General features: G+C 40.6%; 1 protein-coding gene across 1 annotated transcript in view; it reads left to right on the top strand.

Moving 5' to 3' along the window:
- The window catches only part of EIF2AK2 (eukaryotic translation initiation factor 2 alpha kinase 2), a gene marked incomplete at both ends in the record, with an annotated part of 31,920 nt that extends 20,167 nt beyond the window's left edge, over positions 1-11,753 (top strand). The window contains 4 exons of the mRNA XM_080711352.1: positions 3,673-3,801; positions 9,758-9,859; positions 11,500-11,553; positions 11,631-11,753. Of these exons, the coding sequence (XP_080567478.1) occupies positions 3,673-3,801; positions 9,758-9,859; positions 11,500-11,553; positions 11,631-11,753 (408 nt within the window). The remainder of the gene's footprint in view (positions 1-3,672; positions 3,802-9,757; positions 9,860-11,499; positions 11,554-11,630) is intronic.
- Positions 11,754-24,956: the final 13,203 nt, after the last annotated feature.

Here is a 24,956-nt window from a genome sequence, read left to right as displayed (position 1 = left end):
TTCCTTGTTTTAAAAACTTGTTTAAAGAACTGCATGGGAAGCCAGGTGTAGTGATACATGCCTGTAATCCTAGTACTTGGAAGGCTTAAACAGGAGGATCACAGGGTCAAGACCAGCCTCAACAATTTACAGACTCCCTCAGCAATTTAGTGAGACCCTGTTTCAAAATAAAGAATAAGCCGGGCGTGGTGGCGCACGCTTGTAATCCCCGCGCTTGGGAGGTGGAGACATGAGGATCGCGCAGGTTTGAAGCCAGCTGTGCTGCCTTAAGAGACCCTGTTTCCAAATTAAAAAAATATAAAATGGGTCTGGGAGCGTAGCCTGGAGGTAGAAGGGCTTCCAGGAACCCCAGTACCACCCAAACAAAAACAAAACAAAACAAAAAGTAAAAAAATAAAAAATAAAAATAAAGGCTAGGGGTGTATCTCAGAGGTAGTATGTTCCCGGGATCAATCCTCAGCACTAAAAAATAAGAAGTAAAGTTTCTGCCCTTTTTAAAATTTTTTTATTGGTGTATTTGAGTCATAAATCTTTTTTTTTTTTTTTTTTTGGTGGTACTGGGAATGGAACCCTTCTACCTCCAGTCTATACACCCAGACCTATTTTATATTTATTTGGAAACAGGGTCTCTTAAAGCCAGCAAGGCTGGCTTCGAACCCGTGCAATCTTCCTGTCTCTGCCTCCCAAATGCAAGGATTACAACCGTGCGCCACCATGCCCAGCGTTAGTCATAAATCTTAATGAAATACAAGATGGTAGAGGCATACGTGGGCACATCACTTGATTGGCCCTTCCCCAATTCCTACCCCATTCCCTCCCTCTCCCTTCTTCTCCCTCATGTACATGATACACATTCACAAACATATCAAAGTCAATCACTAAGCCAAACATACCCTTTTTTATACTCTGTACTAAAACTGATTAAACAAAATGTGGCATTATTGTCTTTCTTTTCAATTAACTATAAAAAGTGATCAGATAATTTTACTAGTCTCATTCAGATTAGATACTTAAATAGCATTATCCATTCAACCTTCTATTTCTCCAAGTCAGATTAGTTTTGTTTCCTACATTGTAGCTTGAGTATAACACAGAAACATATTTTCTCCGCACCCACCATGCACACATCTTCAGCCTCCCACCTGGATTACTGCCATTAAATTCCAGTCTGTGAATTGAATTCTGACCTTATTGCTACTTTCTGCCTGGGGCTTCTCAGCCTGGCTTCTAAGAAGCTTCTCTACAGCCTTCCCTGAGCTCTTGGTGTCATTCCTTGCAGCTTTTTCACTAAATCCGCTCCTAAGTGCTATTCCACAAGTTGTATGTGTGTGTGTGTAGGGCCCGACACTGTGTTGAAAGTCCCCGCCTTTGCAAGAACAGCAAAATATTAATTTCTTTTTTTTTTTTTTTTGGTGGTACTGGGGTTCCTGGAAGCCCGTCTATCTCCGGACTACACTCCCAGACCTATTTTATTTTTGGAAACAGGGTCTCCTAAGCCAGGACAGCTGGCTTCGAACCTGCGCGATCCTCCTGTCTCTGCCTCCCAAGCGCGGGGATTACAAACGTGCGCCACCACGCCCGGCCCGCAAAATATTAATTTCTTCATCAACAACTTCCTGTTTTCATAGTCTTTAGAAAATTGGTCAATACCTTTTTTTTTTGGTACTGAGGATTGAACCACCCAAGGGTGTTTGTTCTACCTCTGAGCTACACACACAGTCCTATTTTATTGTTTATTTTGAAACAGAGTCTCACCAAGTTGCACAGGACCTCATGTTGCTGTTTCCAAATTTAAAAAAATATAAAAATAGGTCTGGGAGTGTAGCCCGGAGGTAGAAGGGTTTCCAGGAACCCCAGTATCACCAAAAACAAAACAAATCAAAACAAAACAAAAAATATTGGGTTTTATCAGCTTCCAGCTAGCTTAGTGTGCTTTCAAGGTAGAGGAGGTGTGTTTGTTAAGAAGCTGTCAGAGGCCTGGAAAAATCTGACATAAAGGAAGCCTTTCCAGAGAAATTCTGCAGTTTCCTTAGGAGTGGACCCACTCAGAGGATGTCAAAATTGGAAGGGGTCTTAGGGGCATCTGCTTTGATCTCCATCAGATCCTGACTTCATATTTGTGACATTTCTTCAAGCAGATGAGTAACTCTCTAACTTCCATTTTTGGGGGATACACGATTAGAATATTGGAATATATATGCAGATAGTTGAACCCAGGAGCATCCTACCTCCAAGCCACATGCCCGGCCCTCTTTTATTTTTTGTTTCGAAGCAGGGTCGCACTAAGTTTCTGAGGGCCGCACTAAGTAACTGAGGTTGGCCGCAAACCTGCACTTCTACTGTCTCAGCCTCCCAAATACTGGGATTACAAGTATGTGCCAACATGCCAGACTAATATAATAGAATGTATTAAACAAGATATCTTGGTCATGTCCATTTTGCAGTCCAGGATCCATCCTGGACCCCTGCAAAGCGAACCTACCTTTTACTTGAAAGCTGATCAGATCTTTGGAGGAATCTGTGCCCCAAGCCACCAGTACTATTGGCTTAAAGTCCTCCCATCCTTTAGCTGGCATTTTAAAGCCTGTGATATCAAGGCCCCTGATTTGTGCTGCCTGCGTAAAGGTAAATGTTGTACAAGTAAATATAAGGGTATCCATTGCTAAGATGATTTACACATATGATAATAGCCTGTCAAGTTGGTGCGTATAGTAAAAGCTAGAAAAAAACAGGAAATAAGGGAGACTTCATGAAAACGAGGAAAGAGACTATTAGAATAGTGAAAGGGGACTTGGGGAGGGAGAGGAAAAGTCTTGAGAAAGAAAGCAGTCCAGATGATGTTACATTCAGGTGAAAGTGTCACTAGTAATCTCACTGGGCGGGGAGGAGGGGTGCCGTGGGGTGGGGTGCAGAAGGAAACACAGCAAGAGATGTTGTTTGCATATTATTAATGGTCACTTTGAATCTCACTATAATGTATAGTTACAATGCAACAATAAAAAAAAGAAAGAAAGAATTAGCCGGGCCTGGTGGCGCACGCTTGTAATCCCAGCATTCGTGAGGCTGAGATGGGAGGATCACGGTTCGCAGACAGCCTCAACTCCTTAGCGAGGCCCTTCGCAACTCAGTGAGACCCCATTTCAAAAAACAATAAAAAGACTAAAAAATAGGACTGGAAGTGTACCTTGGAGGTAGAATGCCCCTGGGCTCTAGCCAGAGTATCGCAAAAACAAACAAACAAAAAACTTCTCAAATAAATCCTGCATATCTAGTGAATTTACGTTGTTTTCCAGCATAATATTTGTATGCTACAGAGGATGATGGTACACACCTGTAATTTGGAAGACTGAGACAGGTGGATTGCAGATTCAACCAGCCTCAGAAACTTAGCGAGGCCCTCAGCAATTTAGTCAGACCCTCTTCCAAAATAAAATAAATAAAATAGGGCTGCGGTGTAGCTCAGAGGTAGAATGCCCTAGGTTTAGTCCCCAGTACTGAAAAAATGATATTCTGAGTTTTACCTGGCCAAAAAAAAAAAATCACCCCTGATGTAATAATGTGGATCTTCTCTAACAATGATGGTATTATCTCATAAAATATCTCTAGTAATAATAAGTCATATGTGTAAAAAATAGACTGGTACATCTAAGCTAAATATTGTTTTTTCCATAGCCCGGTAATATATTTTTAGTAGATGAAAAACATATAAAGATTGGAGACTTTGGACTTGTAACATCCCTGAAAAATAATGGACTGAGAACAAAGGACAGGGGAACCACGCGCTATATGAGTCCAGAACAGGTAAGCCCCTTTCCCATCGGTCTCTCTATAGCTTGTTTCTCTAATTGTCTTAAATTATAAAAATACTAGGCCCTTTTTATAACATTAAAATACTGCAGAAATAAATGGAAAAAGAATTGAAAATTCCCCCTCGTTTTCCTCTCCACTTCTATTCATTTCACCAGTGTGTTCTTTATGCTTTCCGTGAGTTATAAAAATATACAAAGACGCCGGGCGTGGTGGCGCACGCTTGTAATCCCCGCGCTTGGGAGGCAGAGACAGGAGGATCGCGCAGGTTCGAAGCCAGCCGCGCGCGCTGGCTTAGGAGACCCTGTTTCCAAATAAAAAAATGTAAAAATAGGTCTGGGAGTGTAGCCCGTAGGTAGAAGGGCTTCCAGGAACCCCAGTACCACCAAAAAAAAAAAAAAAAAAAAAAAAAAAAAAAAAAAATATATATATATATATATATATATATATATATATACAAAGACATACACACATACTTTTTACATAAACATCTGCATGCATACATTTTACAAGAATATTACAGTGTTACTCTGTGATTTGATTTTTTTTACTTAACAGTATACATAATTTGTGTGTGTGTGTGTGTGTGTGAGTGTGTGTCCATGTGTTACTAGAGGTTGAACCCAGGGATGTTCTATCACAGAGCTATACCCCCAGCTCTTTTCCTTTTTGTTATTTATTTATTTGGTCAAGGGCATTCTCCCAGGCACCCCCCCCCCTTTATTTTTTAATTTTTAAACAGGGTCTTGCTAAGTTGCCAAGGCTAGCCCTGAACCTGTGATTTTCCTGTCTCAGCCTCCCAAGTTCTGAGATTATAGGAATGCAACACCATGCGTAGCTTACTATGATCTTTATCTTTTCATGTCGGTATAAATCTATTAATCTCTTTAAAACAAATATATTAGATTCTAAAGTATAGAGATATTAGAGTTTATTTAGTAGTTTCCTTATTGAAGGTTATTTATATTGTTTTCAACTTTGTACATTTACAGACATGCTATATCTTATATCTGGGTCCAAGGACAAATACACTTTAAAGTTTTTCCCTCATTATCCGTGGGAATTGGTTCCTGGGCACTTCTTTCCCCATACCCATGGATTCCAAAATCTCTTCTGTGAATGGTATAAATTTTGCATACAACCTACAAACATCCTGCCGTATACTTTAAATCCTCTTTAGATTGCGATAATACGGGATATGATAAAAATGCCACATACAGAGTTGTTATACTTTGTTGGTCAAGAAATAATGCCTAACCAGTAGGAAAGAATTTTTGCACATTCAATACAGTGATTTTCCCCCCAAATTAATCCTCAGTTGGTTGAATCTACAGCTGCAGAACCTCTAGATACAAAGGGCCAATTGTGTTGCTTTGATGACTTGGGATAGATTCCCTGAAATGAAATGATTGAATGGAGTAAGTGCATTTCAAACATGACATATGCTGCCAAATGGTCATTTAAAAGGAGATTTTTAATGATGATCGCTCAGCAAAGTATCTGAGAATCCTGCTTTCTCATACTCTCAATCACACTAGGGTAGCAGCAACCTTCTCTTTGGCCAGTGTGATGAATGAGAAGTGTCTTGCTAATTGTGTTTGCATTTTTTACATTTTTCATAAAGTATGCCCTGTTTTCATATATTTGCTTACAATTTTCCTGCAAATTTTCTGTTCATATTTTACCCCATTTTCAAAATTAGGCTGTATTTTTCTAAAGCATTTGCAAGGTATCTGTATACATTTGGGTACTGATTCTGTATAAATAACCTAAATAAAAATTTCTTCCCAGCTGCACACTTGTAATCTCAGTACTTGGGAGGTTGAGACAGAAGGATCTGGGTTTGCGGCCAACCTCAGCTACTTAGCGAGGCCCCCTGCAACTTAGTGAGACCCTGTTTCAAAATAAATAATAAGCCGGGCATGGTGGCGCACGCTTGTAATCCCCGTGCTTGGGAGGCTGAGACAGGAGGATCGCACAGGTTTGAAGCCAGCCTCAGCTACTTAGTGGGGCTCTCAGTAACTTAGTGAGACCCCATTTCCAAATAAAATAGAAAATAGGTCTGGGAGTATAGCCTGGAGGTAGAAAGCCCCTGGGTTCCACCTCCAGTACCACAGAAAGAAGAAAGAAAGAAAGAAAGAAAGAAAGAAAGAAAGAAAGAAAGAAAGAAAGAAAGAAAGAAAAGAGGGAGGGAAGGAAGGAAGGAAGGAAGGAAAGAATCAAGCTAAGAGTGTATCTTGGAGGTAGAATGCCCCTGGGTTCAATCCCCAGTACCACAAAAAAACAAACCAAAACACACACACACACACACACACACACACACACACACACACAATCTGTTCCCCTTGTTATTTTTGTCTGTAATGCTGTTTGTTGCCCAGAAGAAGTTATATTTATCAGTATTATTTTATGGCAGCTGGGTTTCTCAATTTTTATTTTGGAGGTCATTCATACTACAAGATTATGAAAATACTTTGCATTTAAGCTGGGTATGGTGGGGCATGCTTGTAATCCCAGCATTTGGGAGCCAAGACAGGAGGATTGCAGTTCGCGGCCAGTCTCAGCTACTTAGTGAGGCCCTTTGGAACTCAGTTAGACCCTGTTTCAAAATGAAGAATAAAAAATAGGGCTGAGGGTGTAGCTCAGAGGTAGAGTGCCCCTGGGTTCTACCTCTAGTACTGCAAAAAAAAAAAATTCATTTTTGCTAATGTTTTGGTCCAACTTGTGTGAGTTTTTGTATATGTATTTGAAAGGGACATAACTTGATTTCCCCCATGTGAATAGGCGATTTCCCCATTTTCACATATCAAATAATTCGTGATTTAAAATCATATATTAATGAAAATTCATGGTGAAAGAAAACAGAGTAGAGGTTAAGCAGGAAGATTAACTTCTGGAAGTTCATTGTTTACTAGGTAGTTTCTGTTTGGGATCGTGAAATGTTCTGGAAATACACAATGCTAATGGTTACTGAATATTGTAAAGGTACTTACGCACTCTGAACTCTTCACACAAAAGTGGCTAAAGTGATCAATTTTATATTTGCCACAGCTTTTTATTTTATTTTATTTTATTTTATTTATATATTTTTGGTGGTACTGGGGTTCCTGGAAGCCCTTCTACCTCCAGGCTACACTCCCAGACCTATTTTTACATTTTTTTTATTTGGAAACAGGGTCTCCTAAGCCAGCATGCACGGCTGGCTTTGAACCTGCGCGATCCTCCTGTCTCAGCCTCCCAAGCGCGGGGATTACAAGTATGCGCCACCATGCCCGGCCATTGTACTGTTTTAATTATTGAAGTATTATAAAATAGATTTTAGTATTTGAACAGAAAACCTCCCTGTTCATTATTCTTCAATTTTAAAATGTTCCCGGTGGCCAGGTGCAATGGCACATGCCTGGAATCCCAGTGCTGGGGAGGCTGAGACAGGAGGATCACAGGTTTGCAGCCAGTTTCAGCAACTTTAGGCGCTCCACAACTTAGTGAGACCCTGTTTCCAAATTTAAATAAACAAAATCAGTTTGGTGGTGTAGCTCACAGGTAGAGTGCCCCTGGGTTCAGTTCCCGGTGCCACAGACACAAAGAAATGTCCCTGGTGATTCACATTATGACTCTGAATGAACTCCAGAATCAAATTATCATGTTCTGTAACTGATATTGATGGTTCATTAGCGACTGCATTAAACTGGAAGGTTTGGTTGAGAATTGACATGTTTATATACCTGAGGCTTCTCCAGAACTGTGGTATGTCTGTCCCACTTATCCAAGTCCTTGTCAGTTAGTTAGCTTTTATCAGGGTGTGCTATGATAACAAATGGCCCTTGATAGCCATTTGTGGAAGAGGCGATCTTTTTTTCCCACTGTATATTTTTGGCCCCTTTGTAAAAATCAATTGTCTGTAAGTGTTCCGATTTGTTTCTAAGTCTTTTCTTCTTGCACACCGGTCTCTGTGTCTGTTTTTATGCCAGTGCCATGCTGTTTTTACTACTATGGCTTTGTGGTATAGTTGAAGTCAGGTATTGTGATACCACCTGCATGGTTCTATTCTCCATGTGGTCTAATCTACTGTTTATAGTTTGTATTGATGCATTCACTTCAGTGATTGCAGCCTTTATCTCTTTCAGGTTCTCTCTAAATTCTTTTTGTGTGTGTGGGGGGTCTGGGGATGAAACCCAGGGACCTCCAAGCTACACCCCCTGCCCTATTTTATATTCTTTATTTTGAAACAGGGTCTCACTGAGTTGCAAAGGGCCTCACTAAATAGCTGAGGCTGTCGGCAAACCGCGATCCTCGGTCTCAGCCTCCCAAATGCTGGGATTACAAGCGTGTGCCATTACACTCGTCTTTTCTCCAATTTTTTTTTTTTTTTTTTTTTTTTTTAAATCCTGTATCGTTTCTCCTGTTCAATTTCTGAGATGTTCTGGAGATATCTGCAATTCTGTGTTGTTGGGTTCTGTTATTGTGGGGTTGTGGGAGCTCATGACTTTCTTGTTATTCTTCCTTCTCATGATTTCAAGTTTCTTAAGTTTGTATCTTTGTTGCTTTTGATAGATTTCCTTCAATCTGTAGGCGTCAACTGGTATATAAAAGGGCAAGTTGTGTTGTATTCAGTGGTGAAGGTTGAGTGAGGAGGAAAGTATTAAAGTTGTAAATGCAAGAATAGGGTAAAGCCACAGATAGGATTGAACAGGGCAAGAGTATGCGTTTGGTGAGGCAGTATATAGTAGAGATACGAGATAGTGACTCTGTATTAGGACAGTGATATGTAATAGAATTCCAGGAACCTATGTAGAGTATTTAGTATAGTGATGTGACATGAGTTTAATACAAGACAAAGAAAGGAAAAGAGAAAGGGGATGGAGAGAAGAAAGGAGGTAGGTATGAGAAGAAGAGTGTTGTTGAGAGCCGCTTTGGATCTCCGGAGGGCATGTTGAGCTCGGCTGCCCGTGCTGCCCGTCGTAGCTGGGGTCTGTGCAGGAGGGACGGACTGCTGACAATTCTGACCAGCTGCAGCTGCTTCCAGGGCTCCTCTTTCTATCACCACGCTTTGGTTTCTCCTGTTCTTGAAACTTATATGAATGTTATCAGACAGCATATACTCATTTGCATTTAATTTCTCCACTCAAAGCAATATCTGTGGGAACCTTTAGTTGGTGCTTGTAGCCGCAACCAATTCCTTCCATGGCTGAGTAGTATTCTTCCCTATGATTACTTATGTAATATTACACCATGTGCATGCAAGTTACTAGGCACAGTTTTAAATGCTTTGCCCGCTGCATCTCATTGAACCCCATAACCAGACTCTTAAGGAATTGTATTAGCCCTGTTTTACAGTTGAGATGATTCCCGTATTAGTGGCTGATTTACACAGGCGGTTCTGCTACTGAACCTGGGTAACTAGACGCCACAAACCTTGCAAATAAAAGATGGGTTTAGCCGGGCGTGGTGGCGCACGCTTGTAATCCCCGTGCTTGGGAGGCGGAAACAGGAGGATCACACAGGTTCGAAGCCAGATGTGCTGGCTTAAGAGACCCTGTTTCCACATAAAAAAGTATAAAATAGGTCTGGGAGTGTAGCCCGTGGGAGTGTACCCTGGAGGTAGAAGGGCTTCCAAGAACCCCAGTACCACCAAAAAGATGGGGGGTTTTTTGGTGGTATTGGGGTTCCTGGAAACCCTTCTACCTCTGGGTTACACTCCCAGACCGATTTTTATATTTTTATTTGGAAAAAGGGTCTCGTCAGCCAGCGCTGCTGACTTCGAACCTGCGCGATCCTCCTGTCTCCGCTTCCCAAGCGTGGGGATTACAAGCATGCGCCACCACGCCCGGCCTTAAAAAGATGTTTTGTGTGATATGAAAGTATATGATCAATTAACTTTTTGGCCCCAGAAGGCAGAGGTATTTGTATCAGGTGAATAACACAGGCAAATGCACTTTGATCTCTCCAGGTGTATTCAGAAGACTACGGAAAGGAAGTGGACATCTTTGCTTTGGGGCTAATTCTTGCTGAACTTCTCTACATATGTCCCACTGAGCAGGAAATACTTGAGGTAAATAATCTCAAAGAAAGAAGTCAGCAACAAAAACTATTGGCTGTCATCTTATTTTGTTTTGGTGTTACTGGGAATTAAAGCTAGAGACATTTTACCTCTGAGCTATATCCCTAGCCCTATTTTATTTTGAAACAGGGTCTCACTAAGTTGCAGAGGGTCTGTCTCACTACATTGCTGAAGCTGACCTCAAACCATCAATCTTCCTGTCTCAGCCTCCCAAGTATTAAGATTACAGATGATGGCTTTAGCCCCTTGTTAGGGTGGCCTTGAGCACAGTAGTACTGATTGTAAATTAATAAATATTTTTTCTGTTTAAAGTTTTTTTTTTTTTTTTCTGATGGTACTGGGGTTTGTGGAAGCTCTTCTACCTCCAGGCTATCCAGGATACACTGCCAGACCTATTTTTATAGTTTTATTTGGAAACAAGGTCTTTTAAGCCAGCGAGGCTGGCTTTGAACCTGCACGATCCTCCTGTCTCCGCCTCCCAAGCGCGGGGATTATAAGCGTGCGCCACCACGCCCAGCCTGTTTCAGGTTTTAACCACCATTTTGTTATAGACCAAAAACTTTGGCCTTCTTTGGAAGATGAATACTTCTCCTAAGTTTCCTATTTGAGTCAGTCGGAAACATTTCATTGATCCCTACTTTAAGGAAGACACTGTACTAATAAAGATGGGTACAAAGATGGTAAGAAAGATAGGCAAGCCATGTTCTGGAAGAGTTCTTTCTTTTTTTTTTTTTTGTGGGTCTGGGGATGGAACCCAGGGGCATTTGACCTCCAAGCTACACCCCCTGCCCTATTTTTTATTTTTTTATTTTGAGACAGGGTCTCACTGAGTTGCAGAGGGCCTCACTAAGTAGCTGAGGCTGTCCGTGAACCACGATCCTCCAGTCTCAGCCTCCCGAATGCTGGGATTACAAGCGTGAGCCACCATGCCGGGCTGGAAGAGTTCATTTTCTAAGAGAAAAGATAAGATGAAAGAATGCTCTGAGTGTTTCAGGGGAAGCCATACAGATGGTGGAAGCAGCTCTTTTTAGCTGTAGGGATTTAGGTTTCTTGAAGGCCTGGAGCTGGACTCTAAAGGGCTGGGTGTTTCTAAGAGCTCAAAATTGAAAGTAGACAAGCTATGATAGGAATGCACAGAGTATATTTGGAATAGCAGGCCTTGTCATTTTACTGGAGGATGTAAGTTACCAAGAAGTGTGGTTGATGGGGCTTGAAAGATAGGTTGTGGCTAAATAGAAGAAGGGACGGCAGAGGACCACTAGGTGCCGTGGACAACTGGCTATGCTAGTCGGAAGCTCATAAAAGGAACCTGCCTGGAGTCAACAGCCTTCTCTGTAAAAAGGGATAATGAAGCTGGGCGTGCTTGGAGGCTGAGATGAGAGTATCACAGGTTCAAGGCCACCTTCAGCAACTTAGTGAGGTCCTCTGTAACTTAGACCATTTTTCAAAATAAAAAGGGATGGGGTTGTAACTGAGAGGTGGAATCCCCCTGGGTTCTATTCTACTATATAAAAAAAGAAATATCTGGAAATCTCTTAAATTTAGGGTATCCTCAACCTTTAGTGCATCCTAAGTTTGTTCTTCCTCCCAAGTAAGTAATTTCCTAACAAATAAGCATATTTGATTTTCAGATTTTCAGAGATCTAAGGAATGGCATCTTCCCTGATGTATTTGACAACAAAGAGGTAAGCACTTGAAAGTAATCAGAATTAAGTATTCCAACATTATGTTTTTTGGTATTGACCCTTAACTATGATTACAGAAAAGTCTTCTACAGAAATTACTCTCAAGGAAACCCAAGGAGCGTCCAGACGCATCTGAAATACAGAAGACCTTGGATGAGTGGAAGAGAGCCAGAGAGATAAGGGAAAGAAATACATATTAGGCCCCTTTGGAGAAAGTATCTGCTTCTGATACTCAGATTTCCTTTGATTATCTGAAATCCACTTGGGATGTTGACAGTTATTACTTTTTATTGTTATTTTCTTCCCTTAATGTTTTTTTTAAACTGCATTTGAAGATGGGTTTTTATTTTTTTAACCTAAAAAAAAATCTTTCTTTTTTTGTGTGGGGGTCTGGGGATGGAACCCAGGGGCATGCGACCTCCGAACTACAGCTGCTGCCCTATTTTTATGGAGAAAGATGGTATCCATACAAAGAAAAATGACCTATGATCACTTTGGAAATCAATTTGGTATTTCTAGTAAAGTAGGTAGCAGGATATACCTTCAAAACCATCAGTTCCATTCTTGAATAAGTGCTTACAAGAATATTCATAGTAACTCCGTTCATAAGAGCCAAACTGGAAACAACCATAATGCCCATCAAATGGGGAATGAATTAAAAATTATATTTACATATTAAAGTCGTATCTACTTTTGAAAATGAATAAATTACAGCCAAATGCAATGACCAAACACAATATCTCTCTCAGGAACATCATGTTAAGTTAACAGAGTAGGTTTTAGAAAATATATACATAGTGATTTCATTTATATAAAGTTCCAGAACATGGAAAACTAAATAATTTTGTTTAGAAATCTCCAGAAATGAGATAAAACTATAAGGGGAAGGAAGCAAACAGGAAATATTTAGTTCTGGATAAGGGATATCTCAGAGGAGGGAGGGAGATGATGTGGTGGGGAGGCAGACTTCAAAGGTAATCAGAACTTATTTTTTTAAATGGCTGTTGAGTCCATCAGTGTTTCATCTTAAGTTCTTTTTTTGGCCCATTATAACAAACACTTTGAAGAAAAGATAACTGTGCTAAATTAAGGCGGTGACTAAGAACAGAAAATCATCAGTGTAGAGGGATGGGATCACTTTCTACTGAGCAGGGCCTTAGTGGTAACATTCCAAGGAGACAGCCAAGCCTGTTAGGGATTAGAATGAGTAGAGGGGAGACCCCCAGACAGATGGGCAAAGGACATGGCCTGCATCCTGGAAGAGTTGCATCTGAGACATTGATGTTACGGTTTAAACTTTATGGTTTGGGGGGAACTGTTCCCGGGAACCTCTGTCAGGCTTCCGGAAACTTCCTGTAGCCGTGGGTCCTTGTCCAGACTTAGGATAGATATACACTAGTACGGACTCTTGCTGAAGACTTTAAGTTTATTACAAAGCTAGAAATAGAGGTTGTAACTGTTATGACACCATCAGAAAGAGGGAAAGTTAGAGCTTAGAGTAAAGCACTAGGCCACAGAGTGACATAGTGGGATGACCTGAAACAAAGATTTCTGGACACAGAATATTTTTTTTTTTTTTTTTTTTTTTGGTGGTACTGGGGTTCCTGGAAACCCTTCTACCTCTGGGCTACACTCCCAGACCTATTTTATACTTTTTATTTGGAAACAGGGTCTCTTAAGCCAGCACGGCTGGCTTTGAACTTGCGCGATCCTCCTATCTCCGCGTGCGCCACCACGCCCGGCGATACAGAGTATTTTTATAACCAGTCTTCTGACCCGATTAGATCCCCCTTTCTCCGGGGCAGGGGGGCAGGTCTTTTGATAGACCAGCTCTGTCTCGGTATAGACCCCCCATGCCTTTTGTTACACTCCAAAATGTGTTAAATTGCTTATTGGGAATTTGAGATTCCCTCCCTCCCGCATACTTGAGGAAATCTGCTTCTCTTAGAAATGTAGAAAGACCCTAGGCTTTTGGGCTTCTTCTGTTCTCTTGCTAATTACCCTTGGAGCCTGGAAATCTGCAACTCTTCCCCTTGAAGCTCCAGCCTTTTTTTTTTTTTTTACTACCAAATATATATTTTGAAAATTGAACATCTTTCCGAATACTGGTACATTAATACATTTTGAAGCCTCTTCCCAATAATGGTACAATTGAGTGTGCTCCTTTGTAGCCCTGAGTTGCTGTAGGAAATGCTGAAGCTGGAAGCCAGGAGTGGTGGCACATGCCTGTGATCCTAGTACTTAGGAGACTGAGACAGGAGGATTGCAGGTTTGAAGATACCCTCAGCAAGTAGTGAGACTCTCATCGACCTAGTGAGACTTTGTGTCCAAATAAGAAATAAAATCGGGCTGGGGGTGTTGCTCAAAGCTAGAATGCCTCTGGGTTAAATCCCCAGCAACCTGATGAACCCCGCAAACACACAGTAGGGCTGGAGAAGCAGCTCAGAGATAGAAAGCCCCTGAGCGCAATCCTTTGTAACCCCTTCCCTCAAAAGGAAATAATTTGGCTTGTATCTTGGAAAACCCTGAAGGCTCATGAGTTACCTGAAACTTTAGATTAATCAGCTACCATTCTAAAACTGCCACATATTTTTACCAATTTTAATGTGAGCCAAATTGAGGCTACATAGAAAATGGGAAAATTTACAACAATAGAAAATGTTTTTATAAAGGTATATTGCAATTTTTTTAAAGTTTTATAAAAAGCATTTGGGAGACTGACACAAGAAGATCACAGTTTGTGGACAGCCTCAGCTACTTAGTGAGTCCCTTTGCAACTCAGTGAGACCCTCTTTCAAAATGAAGAATAAAAAATAGGGCTGGGGGTATAGCTTGGAGATAGAATGCCCCTGAGTTTCATCCCCAGTACCACAAAATAAATAAATAAATAAATAAATAAATAAATAAATAAATAAATAATATAGCAAACAATTTTAAAAGACATTTTTGAGACAACTGTACTAGATAACAATGTAGAATATTCATTGGTCTTCTCAGGTGTGATAATGGTACTATTACCAAGCTGAAAATGCTTTATTCTTAGGTGATGAATACAGAAATGTTTAGGGGTAAAGTTCACAACTTTCAAATGATCAGTAAGAATTAATGTATATATGGGGGGAAGGAATACAAATATGATACAATGCTAACTACTAGAGAATTAGTAAATAACAACGTGAGGGTATATAGGTGTTGTATTATTATTTATACTTTTCCATAGGTTTAAATTTTCCTGGGTGGAGAAAAATGTTTTTTTTTTTTAAACTAATATCTGGTTTTGATGGATGAGGCCATACTTAAAAAAAAAAAAAAAACCGACCAGTCAGAATGTAGCCTTTTAACCTTCTCTTATTGTAATATTTCTACTTTTGTGAAATATAGTACCTCTTAGCAGCTTTTATTTGTGAATATATAGCCTCTAAAATACATAGCCTCAAAAATAGCAAATGAAGTGGGGCGTGGTGGTGCACGCTTGTAATCCCAGCCCTTGGGAGGCTAAGACAGGAGGATTGCACAGGTTCAAAGCCAGCCTCAGCTACTTAGTGAGGCTCTCAGCAACTTAGTGAGACCCTGTTTCCAAATAAAGTATAAAATAGGTCAGGGAGTAGAGCCCGGAGGTAGAAAAGCCCCTGGGTTCCACCCCCAGTACCACACACAAAAAAAAAAGCAAATGAAAAGTTCCTCATCTGTCGTCTCTCTCCTCCTCTTCCTCCTCCTCCATTTTTTTTTTTTTACTGTGTGTGTGTGTGTGTGTGTGTGTGTGTGTGTGTGTGTGTATGTTACTGGGGATTGAACCCAGGGGTATTCTACCTCTCAACTACATCCCTAAGGCTTTCGATTTTTTTTATTTTGAAACAGAGTCTCACTATGTTGCTGAGAGTCTCAGTAAGTTGCTGAGGCTGTTCTTGAACCTGTAATCCTCCTATCTCAGTCTCCCAAGAACTGGGATTACAGACATGTGCCACCAGGCCTGGCTGGAAAGTATCTCTTTAATTAGAGAAGGAGAAGGGCCAGAGCAGGTGACTGTATTTGCTCATTAAAATGCACACATACATACAGTATTTTGAAAGAACCTTTATGACCTAGTGATTTCACTAGAAACATACTTTTTTAAAGAAAATTTTAACTATCAAACACATTTTGTGTTAAATGTAAGTATATTTAATATAAACATATATACATAATACACATGCACATTTAACATGTTATTTATGTTAATTATGTTTATCATATATATGTGTGCACATTCATATTTACATATGAATATATGGAGTGTATGTATATGGTCAGCTACATAATTTGTGGATCTCAGAGCAAAATGACACGTAGAGCTCTTGTTAAAAAACCAAAGGTGGAGCTAGGAGTGGTGGCACATGCCTATAATTCCAGTACTTGGCAGGCTGGGACAGGAGGATCACAGGTTCAAAGCCAACCTCAGCAACTTGGTGAGACTTTCACCTACTTAGTGAGACTCTGTTTTCAAGTAAAAAATAAAATAGGGCTGGAGGTGTGGTTTGAGGATAGAATGCCCTTGGGTTCAATTCCCAGCACCACAAAGGGGGGAAGAAATTAAAGGTGACATTTCTGAGCATGGCCTTATGCAACTGCACCCATAGCATGTCCACAAAGCCAGCTCTGTGCACATGGGTATATATAAGAAGAAATGTTTAAAATTCTAAATATAAGGTTTTCCAAGTCTCTGCCATCTGGTAGACTTACAAGAGACATGAACTCACAACATCTGTTCCTCACTTAAGTATTCACTGTAATTTGAGATGTTTTGGCATGATGACTTTTCATTACAGAACCTCAATTAATTTCAGTACGATTCACATTTATTTTCATAAATGCTTATGTTTATTTTTTATTGGTGCATTGTAATCATCTTGTTGAAGTTCAGGGTGATCGATTGAATGATGACACTGTGTACCCATCACTCAGCTCTAACAAGTGTCAGTATTTTTCCTTTCTTGTTACATCTACCTCTTTTTTATTTTTTGGCAGGGGGACTGGAATATTTTAAAGTGAATCTCAAGCATTGTATCAGTCCACTTGTAAATACTTACAATACATCTCTAACAGTTAAGGTATTTTGAATCTTGAGAAAATACAATATCCTTGTTATACTTTTAACAAAATCTGTTTAATTACCATACAATAATTGTTCTCCATCCATTTTTCCTACATCCAGTAGTATTTCTACTGGCTGTTCAAGTCGGGGTCCAACTCTGCATTTGGTTACTGTGTGTGTTTTGCTCTGTACATGTGTCCTGTGTCTTCTCTCTTGCTATTTATTTGCATTGTCTTGTAGGATTTCCTCCATTCAGGATTTGGCTCCATTTGATTCGGTTGTTTTTCTCCAAGGGTACTTCATAGCTGGCTCTGCATACTTTCTTTTGCAGCACTTCAAGAAGAATGTGATGTCCAATGGTTTCGCTTGGCATTGATTTTAAGATCATGGGCTCGTCAATCATACACCTAATGGCCCGAGAACCATTGATGTTGCCTGATCTGTTATTTCATTGTAGGAGTTGCAAAATAGTGGCTTTCTGATTCTATCAAACCTTTTGAACTTGTCAGTTGAAATTCTCTAAACAGCTTCCTCTAAAGCTGAATGGGAAAGAAGGGATATTTGATTTGTATGAGTTTGTGTGGTACTGGAGATAGAGCATCCAACCCTTTTTATTTTTTTATTTTGAGACGGTCTTCCAAAGTTGCACAGGCCAGTCTCAGACTTGTGATCCTCTGTGATTATAGGTACTTACCAATTTTTAGTGGATGCCATCCCACTTGTTGATTCTTGCTTTAATTTCCTGCGCTTTGGAGGTCTTGTTGAGAAAGTTACTGCCTGTGCCTATATGTTGGAGTATTGAGCCTATGCCCTCCTCTAATAACTTCACATTCTCTGGTCTAATTTCTAAGTCTTTGATCCATCTCGAGTTGATTCCTGTGCATGGTGAGAGGTAAGGATTTAGTTCCATCTTTCTATAAATGGATAGCCAATTCTCCTGGCACCATTTGTTTTTGAAAAGGCTCTTTTCTCCAGCAATGCATTTGGCCCCTTTGTCAAAGATCAACTGACTATAGGTGTGTGGGTTTGTTTCTGTATCTTCTCTTCCGTTCTATTAGTCTGTATGCCTGTTGTTGTACCAATACCATACTGTTTTTAGTACTATTGCTCTATAGTATAATTTGAAGAGTAAATGAGTGCCTAGCAACCTCCAAAGGTGACAAGTATTTTTTTAAGTAGGGGTGTGGCCCAACTAGTACTTTGAAATAGTGTGTTTATAATGGAAGCAGAAAGAGACTCTATTTGAAAGATCAGAAGGCTGAAGCCCAAGAGGGCCTGATGGGCAGGAGAGGATGTGAGGTTTAGGAAAAAAGTGACCATCAAAAATTAACTCCAGGTTTGTTGGAAGGTGAGTGGCAGAACAGATGCCATTAACTACAGGTCTCAATCAGATTAACCCCCAAAGAGCCACACGTATTTGGGAAGTATTTTATTTGTCTCATGCTTTTACCTATGACACAGCCTTTAGTAATTTAGAAGTTAAGCCAGCAGTGGGGCCACTGTACCTCCATCAGCGTGGCGAGGTTGAGCACATTTAGAAGATAAGATGTTAAATCTTGTTTGGAGATGCCAAGTTGGAAGTACTTCCCGAACATTCAGGGGAAGATGCAATGGAGACTATAGGAAAGGAAGGATAGGGAATGCCTACATTTCGATGTTTACTGGCTATGTGTATCCAAACACCCATCCAGTCTTCGTGCCAGTGGTTCTGTATCTATGATTATGACCCATCCTAATCCTCCATCTCCTCAGAGTGACCACAGGTGAAGGGATCTGTTGAAGCGTATACGGTGAACACACCACTGGCTTAAACCCTAACTAAAAACTGCACAATGGGCGAAATTATGGGGCATATAAAATGTTCCTCAAATATGTGTGGTCTTTTGGGGATTAATTTTGTTTCGATCTGTTTTAATTTCTTCTGGCTGCAGTAACAGATTAGCATGGATTTGGTGGCTCAAAACAATACATGTTTATCTCTTACACTTCTGGAGGCTGATAGCCTGAAATGAGTTTCTATGAGCTAAAGTTTTAGCAGGGCTGTGCTTGCTGGAGGTTCCCATGACAAACCGCAAGTCCAGGGTTACCCGATAAATCCCCAGTTGCATAGGTCTGAAGACACTTTTGCACCCAGGTTCTCTTCTGTCATTTCTGCCTGAAATTTCCTTCATATTTTAAAAATAGCAGTTTTATTGAGATACAATTAATCTATTTAAAATATACAATTCAGTGCGGTACAGTGAAACATGCTTGTAATCCCGGTACTTGGGAGGCTGAGACAGGAGGATCTCAAGTTTGTGGCCAGCCTTAGCTACTTAGTGAGACCTTGTTTAAAAATAAGAAGTAAAAATAGGGCTGGGGGTGTAGCTTGGAGGTAGAATGCCCTTGGGTTCAATCCACAGTGCCACAGAAAAGTACAATTCAGTGAGCTTAGTTTATTCAGAGTTGTGCAACCATCACCATGTTCAATTTTAAAACACTTTGTTACCTGCCCCAAAGAAACCTTGCTCTCATGAGCAATCTTATCATCTTCTCCCAACTCTCAGAGACCACTAATCTGTTTTCTGTCTATACATCTGTCCAACCTGGACAGTTCATGTAAATAAAATCATATCTTTTTTTGGTAACATTATATTTTCAAGTTTCATCCACATTGTAGTTTCAATCAGTAATTGATTTCTCTTTGTTGCCAAATAATATTCACTGTACAAATATGCTTCAGGTATCTGTTCATTATTAATAGACATTTGGTTGTTCCCACTGTTTGGCTTTTATGAATAATGCTACCACAGACATCCGTATGTAAGTTATGTGGACATGTTCTCATCTTTTTTGGGTATATACCTATGACAACTTTGCATATTAAAGTTACAGTGTGAGTGGGGTGTGGTGGTGCATGCTTGTAATCCCAGTACTTGGGAGGCTGAGACAGGAGGATCATGGTTCACAGAGCCAGCCTCAGCTACTTAGTGAGGCCCTCTGCAACTTAGTGAGACTGTGTCTCAAAATAAGGAATAAAAAAATAGGGATGCGGGTGTAGCTCAGAGGTAAAATGGCCCTGGGTTCAATCCCCAGTACTGAAAAAAAATTACATTGCTCTTTTGGAACCTAAACTTGGCGTTACTTCCTTGATGTCTCAGTCTCCCACTCAGAATCACTCCCTCCCCGTTACTCCCGTGTTTAGTACCATTGTGCTGGCCAGTTCGCCTTGACGCTTGGTCGTTCCTACAGGACCGTTTCTCGTGTTAAATGAACGTGTGGCCAGGCTCTCGTTCTGTACTCAGTGAGTGCACAGCCCTGCAGAAGGCAGCTCTGAGTGCTGGGGAGGCAATCAACTGCAGAGCTTCCTATGTTGATGCTATGAAATGTGGCTAACAGGAAACAGTGGTACTCCCTTTCAGATTTCAATACTTAAATGTTTGTCAAATAACACTTGAGTAAACATATAAAGGCAAACCAATGTGGTAAAGTGTTTGTTCTGAATGTCAGAAACTACATATTTTGTAAAAAAACATATTTAAAAAATTATATAGAGCTTCAAAAGCAAACAAAAGTGATTAACAATTTGACATGTTAAAAACTTACTTTTAGTCTTATATTTCGTGTGTTTGAAAACAAATAAAAATCCTTTTTGACCGTTTCCTTCTCTTAGTTTTCATTATTGTCTAATTATAATGTTATAAAAGGCATATATGAATAAAAGTAAAGTTTTGTTCATTTGTTTTTTATAGCACATTACAACCCTTTTTTATTTTTATTTTTTTTGTGGTACTGGGGGTAGAACCCAGGAGATTTTCTACCTCTGGGCTATACTCCCAGACCTATTTTAAACTTTATTTGGAAACAGGGTCTCACTAAGTTGCTGAGAGCCTCACTAAGTAGCTGAGGCTGGCTTTGAACCTGTGTGATCCTCCTGTCTCAGCCTCCCAAGCACGGGGATTACAAGCGTGCGCCACCACGCTCGGCTAGCAACCCATTTATTTATTTATTTATTTATTTATTTATTTATTTATGGACATTCTACCTACAAGGTACATCCTCAGCCCAATTTTTTCTTTCTTTCTTTCCTCCTTTCTTTCTTTCAAAATTTTATTTTTGTGATACTGGGGATGGAACCCAGAGGCGTAGTTCTACCTCCAAGCTATACCCCACCCCTATTTTTTATTATTTATTTTATACAGGGTCTCACTGAGTTTCAAAGGGCCTCACTAAGTAGCTGAGGCTGTCCGCAAACCGCAATCCTCCTGTCTCAGCCTCCCAAATGCTATGATTACAAATTTACAAGCATGCACCACAGCGCCTGCCTTTTATTCTTTATTTTGAAACAAGGTCTCACTGATTTGTGGAGGGCCTAAGTAGCTAAGGCTCTCTGAACTACAATCCTCCTGTCTCAGCCTCCCAAGTACGGGGATTACAAGTTTGTGCCACCACACCTGGCCAACCCATTTTTAATTTTTGAGACGGTCTAATAAAGTTGCCCAGGCTGGTTTCAAACACGGACTCCTCCTGCCTTAGTTTCCTAAGTAGCTGGGATAATAGGTATGTGCCACTGTGCTTGGCTTAAAATTAAGGTTTTACCTATATAAAAAAATCTGGCTGGGCGCTAGGTGAGTTGGCGCACGCGTGTAATCCCCGCGCTTGGGAGGCGGAGACAGGAGGATCGTGCAGGTTCAAAGCCAGCAGTATTGGCTTAAGAGACCCTGTTTCCAAATAAAAAGTATAAAATAGGCCTGGGAATGTAGCCTGGAGGTAGAAGGGCCTTCAGGAACCCCAGGACCCCCCCCCCACACACACATACACACACACAAAATCTGGCTGGGCATGGTGGCACATGTTTATAATCCTAGTACTTGGAAGGCTGAGACAGAAGGATGGCCGATTTGAGGACAGCCTCAGCAAGTAGTGAGAGACATAACAAGACCCTGTTTCAAAATAAAAATAAGATAGGGCTGGGAGTGCAGCGCAAAGGTAGAATTGGGTCGATCCCCTGGGCACAATCCCTTGCATTTTTAAGCTCAGAAGCACAAGAATAGAGGGGTGGTTCCGATTCTCTAAGACTTGTCTAGCTCCAGCCCTAGGCCTACAAATATAGACCACATTGCGGGTCCAGCAGGGTTATTCTCAGATTCTCAGCATTCTTTTTTGTGAACATAATCAAAATATTCTTGGCCGCTGGTGCAGGAGATGGGTTGTCACCACAATCGCCAAAAGAAGAAAGGGAAGCCAGTTCCTGTTTAACTCCATTCCACTTGAAACTATCCACATGGCTTTGGAACTGAATGAACATTACAATGTGGGGTGAAATGACAGGAAAGGATTTTACCATAATTCCAAGCACTACTCCTTTGTAGCTATTAATAGTTTTATTGTATTTAAAAAAAATAAACATGAAACAACAGTATCCAATAATATACTCAAATAGTTCATATTTTATACATGTACAATCATACAAATGATTCCTTTTCTGGGTGAAGAACTGAAGCCCAGGAGTTAGATTAGTGATTGTATCAGTTAGCTTTTCTCATCACGGTGAGCAGAATGCTTCACAAGAACCACTTAGAGCAGGGAAGGTTTATTTGGGCGCATAGTTTTAGAGGTTCAGTGCAGTCAGACGGTTCCAAGGCAGAAAACACTACAGAAAGGCACAGCAGAGGGACCCCACTCTCCCAGCATGGCAGCAGAAGCAGAGAGAGCAGGGGTGGGCATGAGGGACAGATACTGTCCCCAAGGCCACGTCCCCAGGGATCCACCCCTCCAGCCATGCCCTGCCTCCAAACTTGGCTGCACATTTGACATCTGAGGTTTGGGAAACATTTTATTTTTGTTGTACTGGGAATTGATTGCAGGGGCATTCCACCTCCCAGCTACACTCCCAGCCCTATTTATTATTCTTTATTGTGAAATAGGATCTAAGTTGCAGAGGGCCTAAGTTGCTGAGGCTGTCCGCAATTCTGTGATCCTCCTGTCTCAGCCTCCCAAGTACTGGGATTTCAAGTGTGAGTCAACATTTTATTGGGGAACATTTTATTTATTTATTTATTTATTTATTTATTTATTTATTTATTTATTTATTATTTGTGGTACTGGGGTTCCTGGAAGCCCTTCTCTCTGTACTACACTCCCAGACCTATTTTTTATATTTTTATTTGGAAACAGAGTCTCTTAAGCCAGCACGGCTGCCTTCGAACCTGCGCGGTCCTCCTGTCTCCGCCTCCCAAGCGCGGGGATTACAAGCGTGCGCCACCACGCCCGGCGCTCGAGGAACATTTTAAATCCAAACCATAACTGGGGCTCTTAAGCTCTGCTGCACCTTGGAATCAAGGGTCATATTGCTAAAACATAGAGGCCATTTACATTAGAATTTATTGGGAAGTGCCTTGGATTGTTATTTTATAATAGTAACCTATGTTTGAGAACAAGGGAATTTTTATGACAGATTAATACAATTTGTGCTTATTATTTTCTCCTATATAAGTGTAGGTTTGCTTTTGCTATTTTCTTTCTTTCTTTCTTTCTTTCTTTCTTTCTTTCTTTCTTTCTTTCTTTCTTTTTTTTTTTGGTGGTGGTACTGGGGTTCCTGGAAGCCCTTCTACCTCCGGGCTACACTCCCAGACGTACTTTTTAAAATATATTTTTATTTGGAAACAAGGTCTCTTAAGCCAGCGCGGCTGGCTGATCCTCTTGTCTCCGCCTCCCTGGCGCGGGGATTACGAACATGCGCCACCACGCCCAGCGTTTTTTTGCTAGTTTCTCGTGCATACTATTTTTAACAAAAGGAAGAAAGCAATCTCTTGCTAAATATGACTGAAAAGTTATGTTGTAAAATTGCACAGTTGCAATCATAACTCTATCCAAATAATGGTGCTTATATTTAACCTACAGAACTAGTTCCTATCCTTGGGTATGTATTACACTCATTCTTGGGACTTTAAAATAAATGCAAAAAGAAATATGTAGAGTCTATTGAGGAGTGAAAATGGCCCCTTTAATAAAATAGAATATATTTTAAAAACAAAGAAAATAATTACAGATATCAAGAAACTACTTCAGACTAGTTGAGTAGAAATCATTGGGGAGACATCTGAACATATGGACTTTTAAAAATGTTGATGCTGGGCGTGGTGGCGCACACCTGTAATCCCAGCATTTGGGAGGCTGAGACAGAAAGATCGTGGTTTACGGACAGCCTCACCTACTTAGTGAGACCCTTTGCAACTCAGTGAGACCTTGTTTCCAAATAAAGAATAAAAAATAGGGCTGGGGGTGTGGCTTGGAAGTAGAATGCCCCTGCGATCCACCCCCAGTACCACACACACACAAAAAAAACCCCAACAAAACAAAAATAAAAACGTTCATGATTCTGATGCCTGACCCTCAATGGAGCTCACTAATGGCAGTATGCCATGTGGCATGTGATCATCTGTGTTCAGTTAACTTAAAGGGAGGCAGATTCCAGTTTAAGAGAGAAAATTAATTCATTAGTTTTTTTGTGGTACTGGGGATTGAACCCAGAGGCATTCTACCTTCGAGCTATAACCCCAGCCCGATTTTATTTTTTATTTGGAAACAGGGTCTCTCTTGCTGGGAATGTCATCAAGGGGTTTCCAAATTCAATGCATTTGGAACACATTCAATTTAAGGTTCTACCGGGTGTAGTTGCACACGTTTGTAATCCCAGTACTTGGGAGGTCGAGACAGGAGGATCACAGGTTCACAGCCAGCCTCTGATACCGTTTTAAAATAAAGAATAAAGCCAGGTGTGATGGCGCACACTTGTAATCTCCGCACTTGGGAGGCGGAGACAGGAGGATTGTGCAGGTTCAAAGCCAGTCACGCTGGCTTAAGAGACCCTGTTTCCAAATAAAATATAAAATAGGGCTGGGAGTGTAGCCCAGAGGTAGAAGGGTTCCATTCCCAGTAACACACACACACACACACACACACACACACACACACACACACACACACAAATAATAAATAAACAGTAGGGCTGGAGGTATGGCTTGGAAGTAGAAAGTCCCTAGATTCAATCCCCAATACTGCAATTAAAAAAAAAATATGTTCCTGCCAATTCTTGTTTCTTTAGCCAAAACTTGCAACAAAGCTCTTTTAAGGGGTATATGCACTGTCCTAAAAATTCACAGTACTGGAAAACACATAATTTGTCTCTAAAACCAATTAAAATTTAGTAGTATTAATGGAACACTGTCTGGGACACCAGTGTTACTGAAGGGATACTTTCTCCCTCCTCCTTCTGTTCGGTGAAGAAAAGGGAACTTCTCCTTGTTCCTTGTTTTCTCCTTGAGAGAGAGGAATATGGAGATGAGGTCTC

This window comes from Muscardinus avellanarius (assembly GCF_963383645.1).
Source record: "Muscardinus avellanarius genome assembly, chromosome: 15".
In the NCBI taxonomy this organism is placed as follows: domain Eukaryota; kingdom Metazoa; phylum Chordata; class Mammalia; order Rodentia; family Gliridae; genus Muscardinus; species Muscardinus avellanarius.
This window is presented reverse-complemented; position numbering and strand designations above follow the sequence as displayed.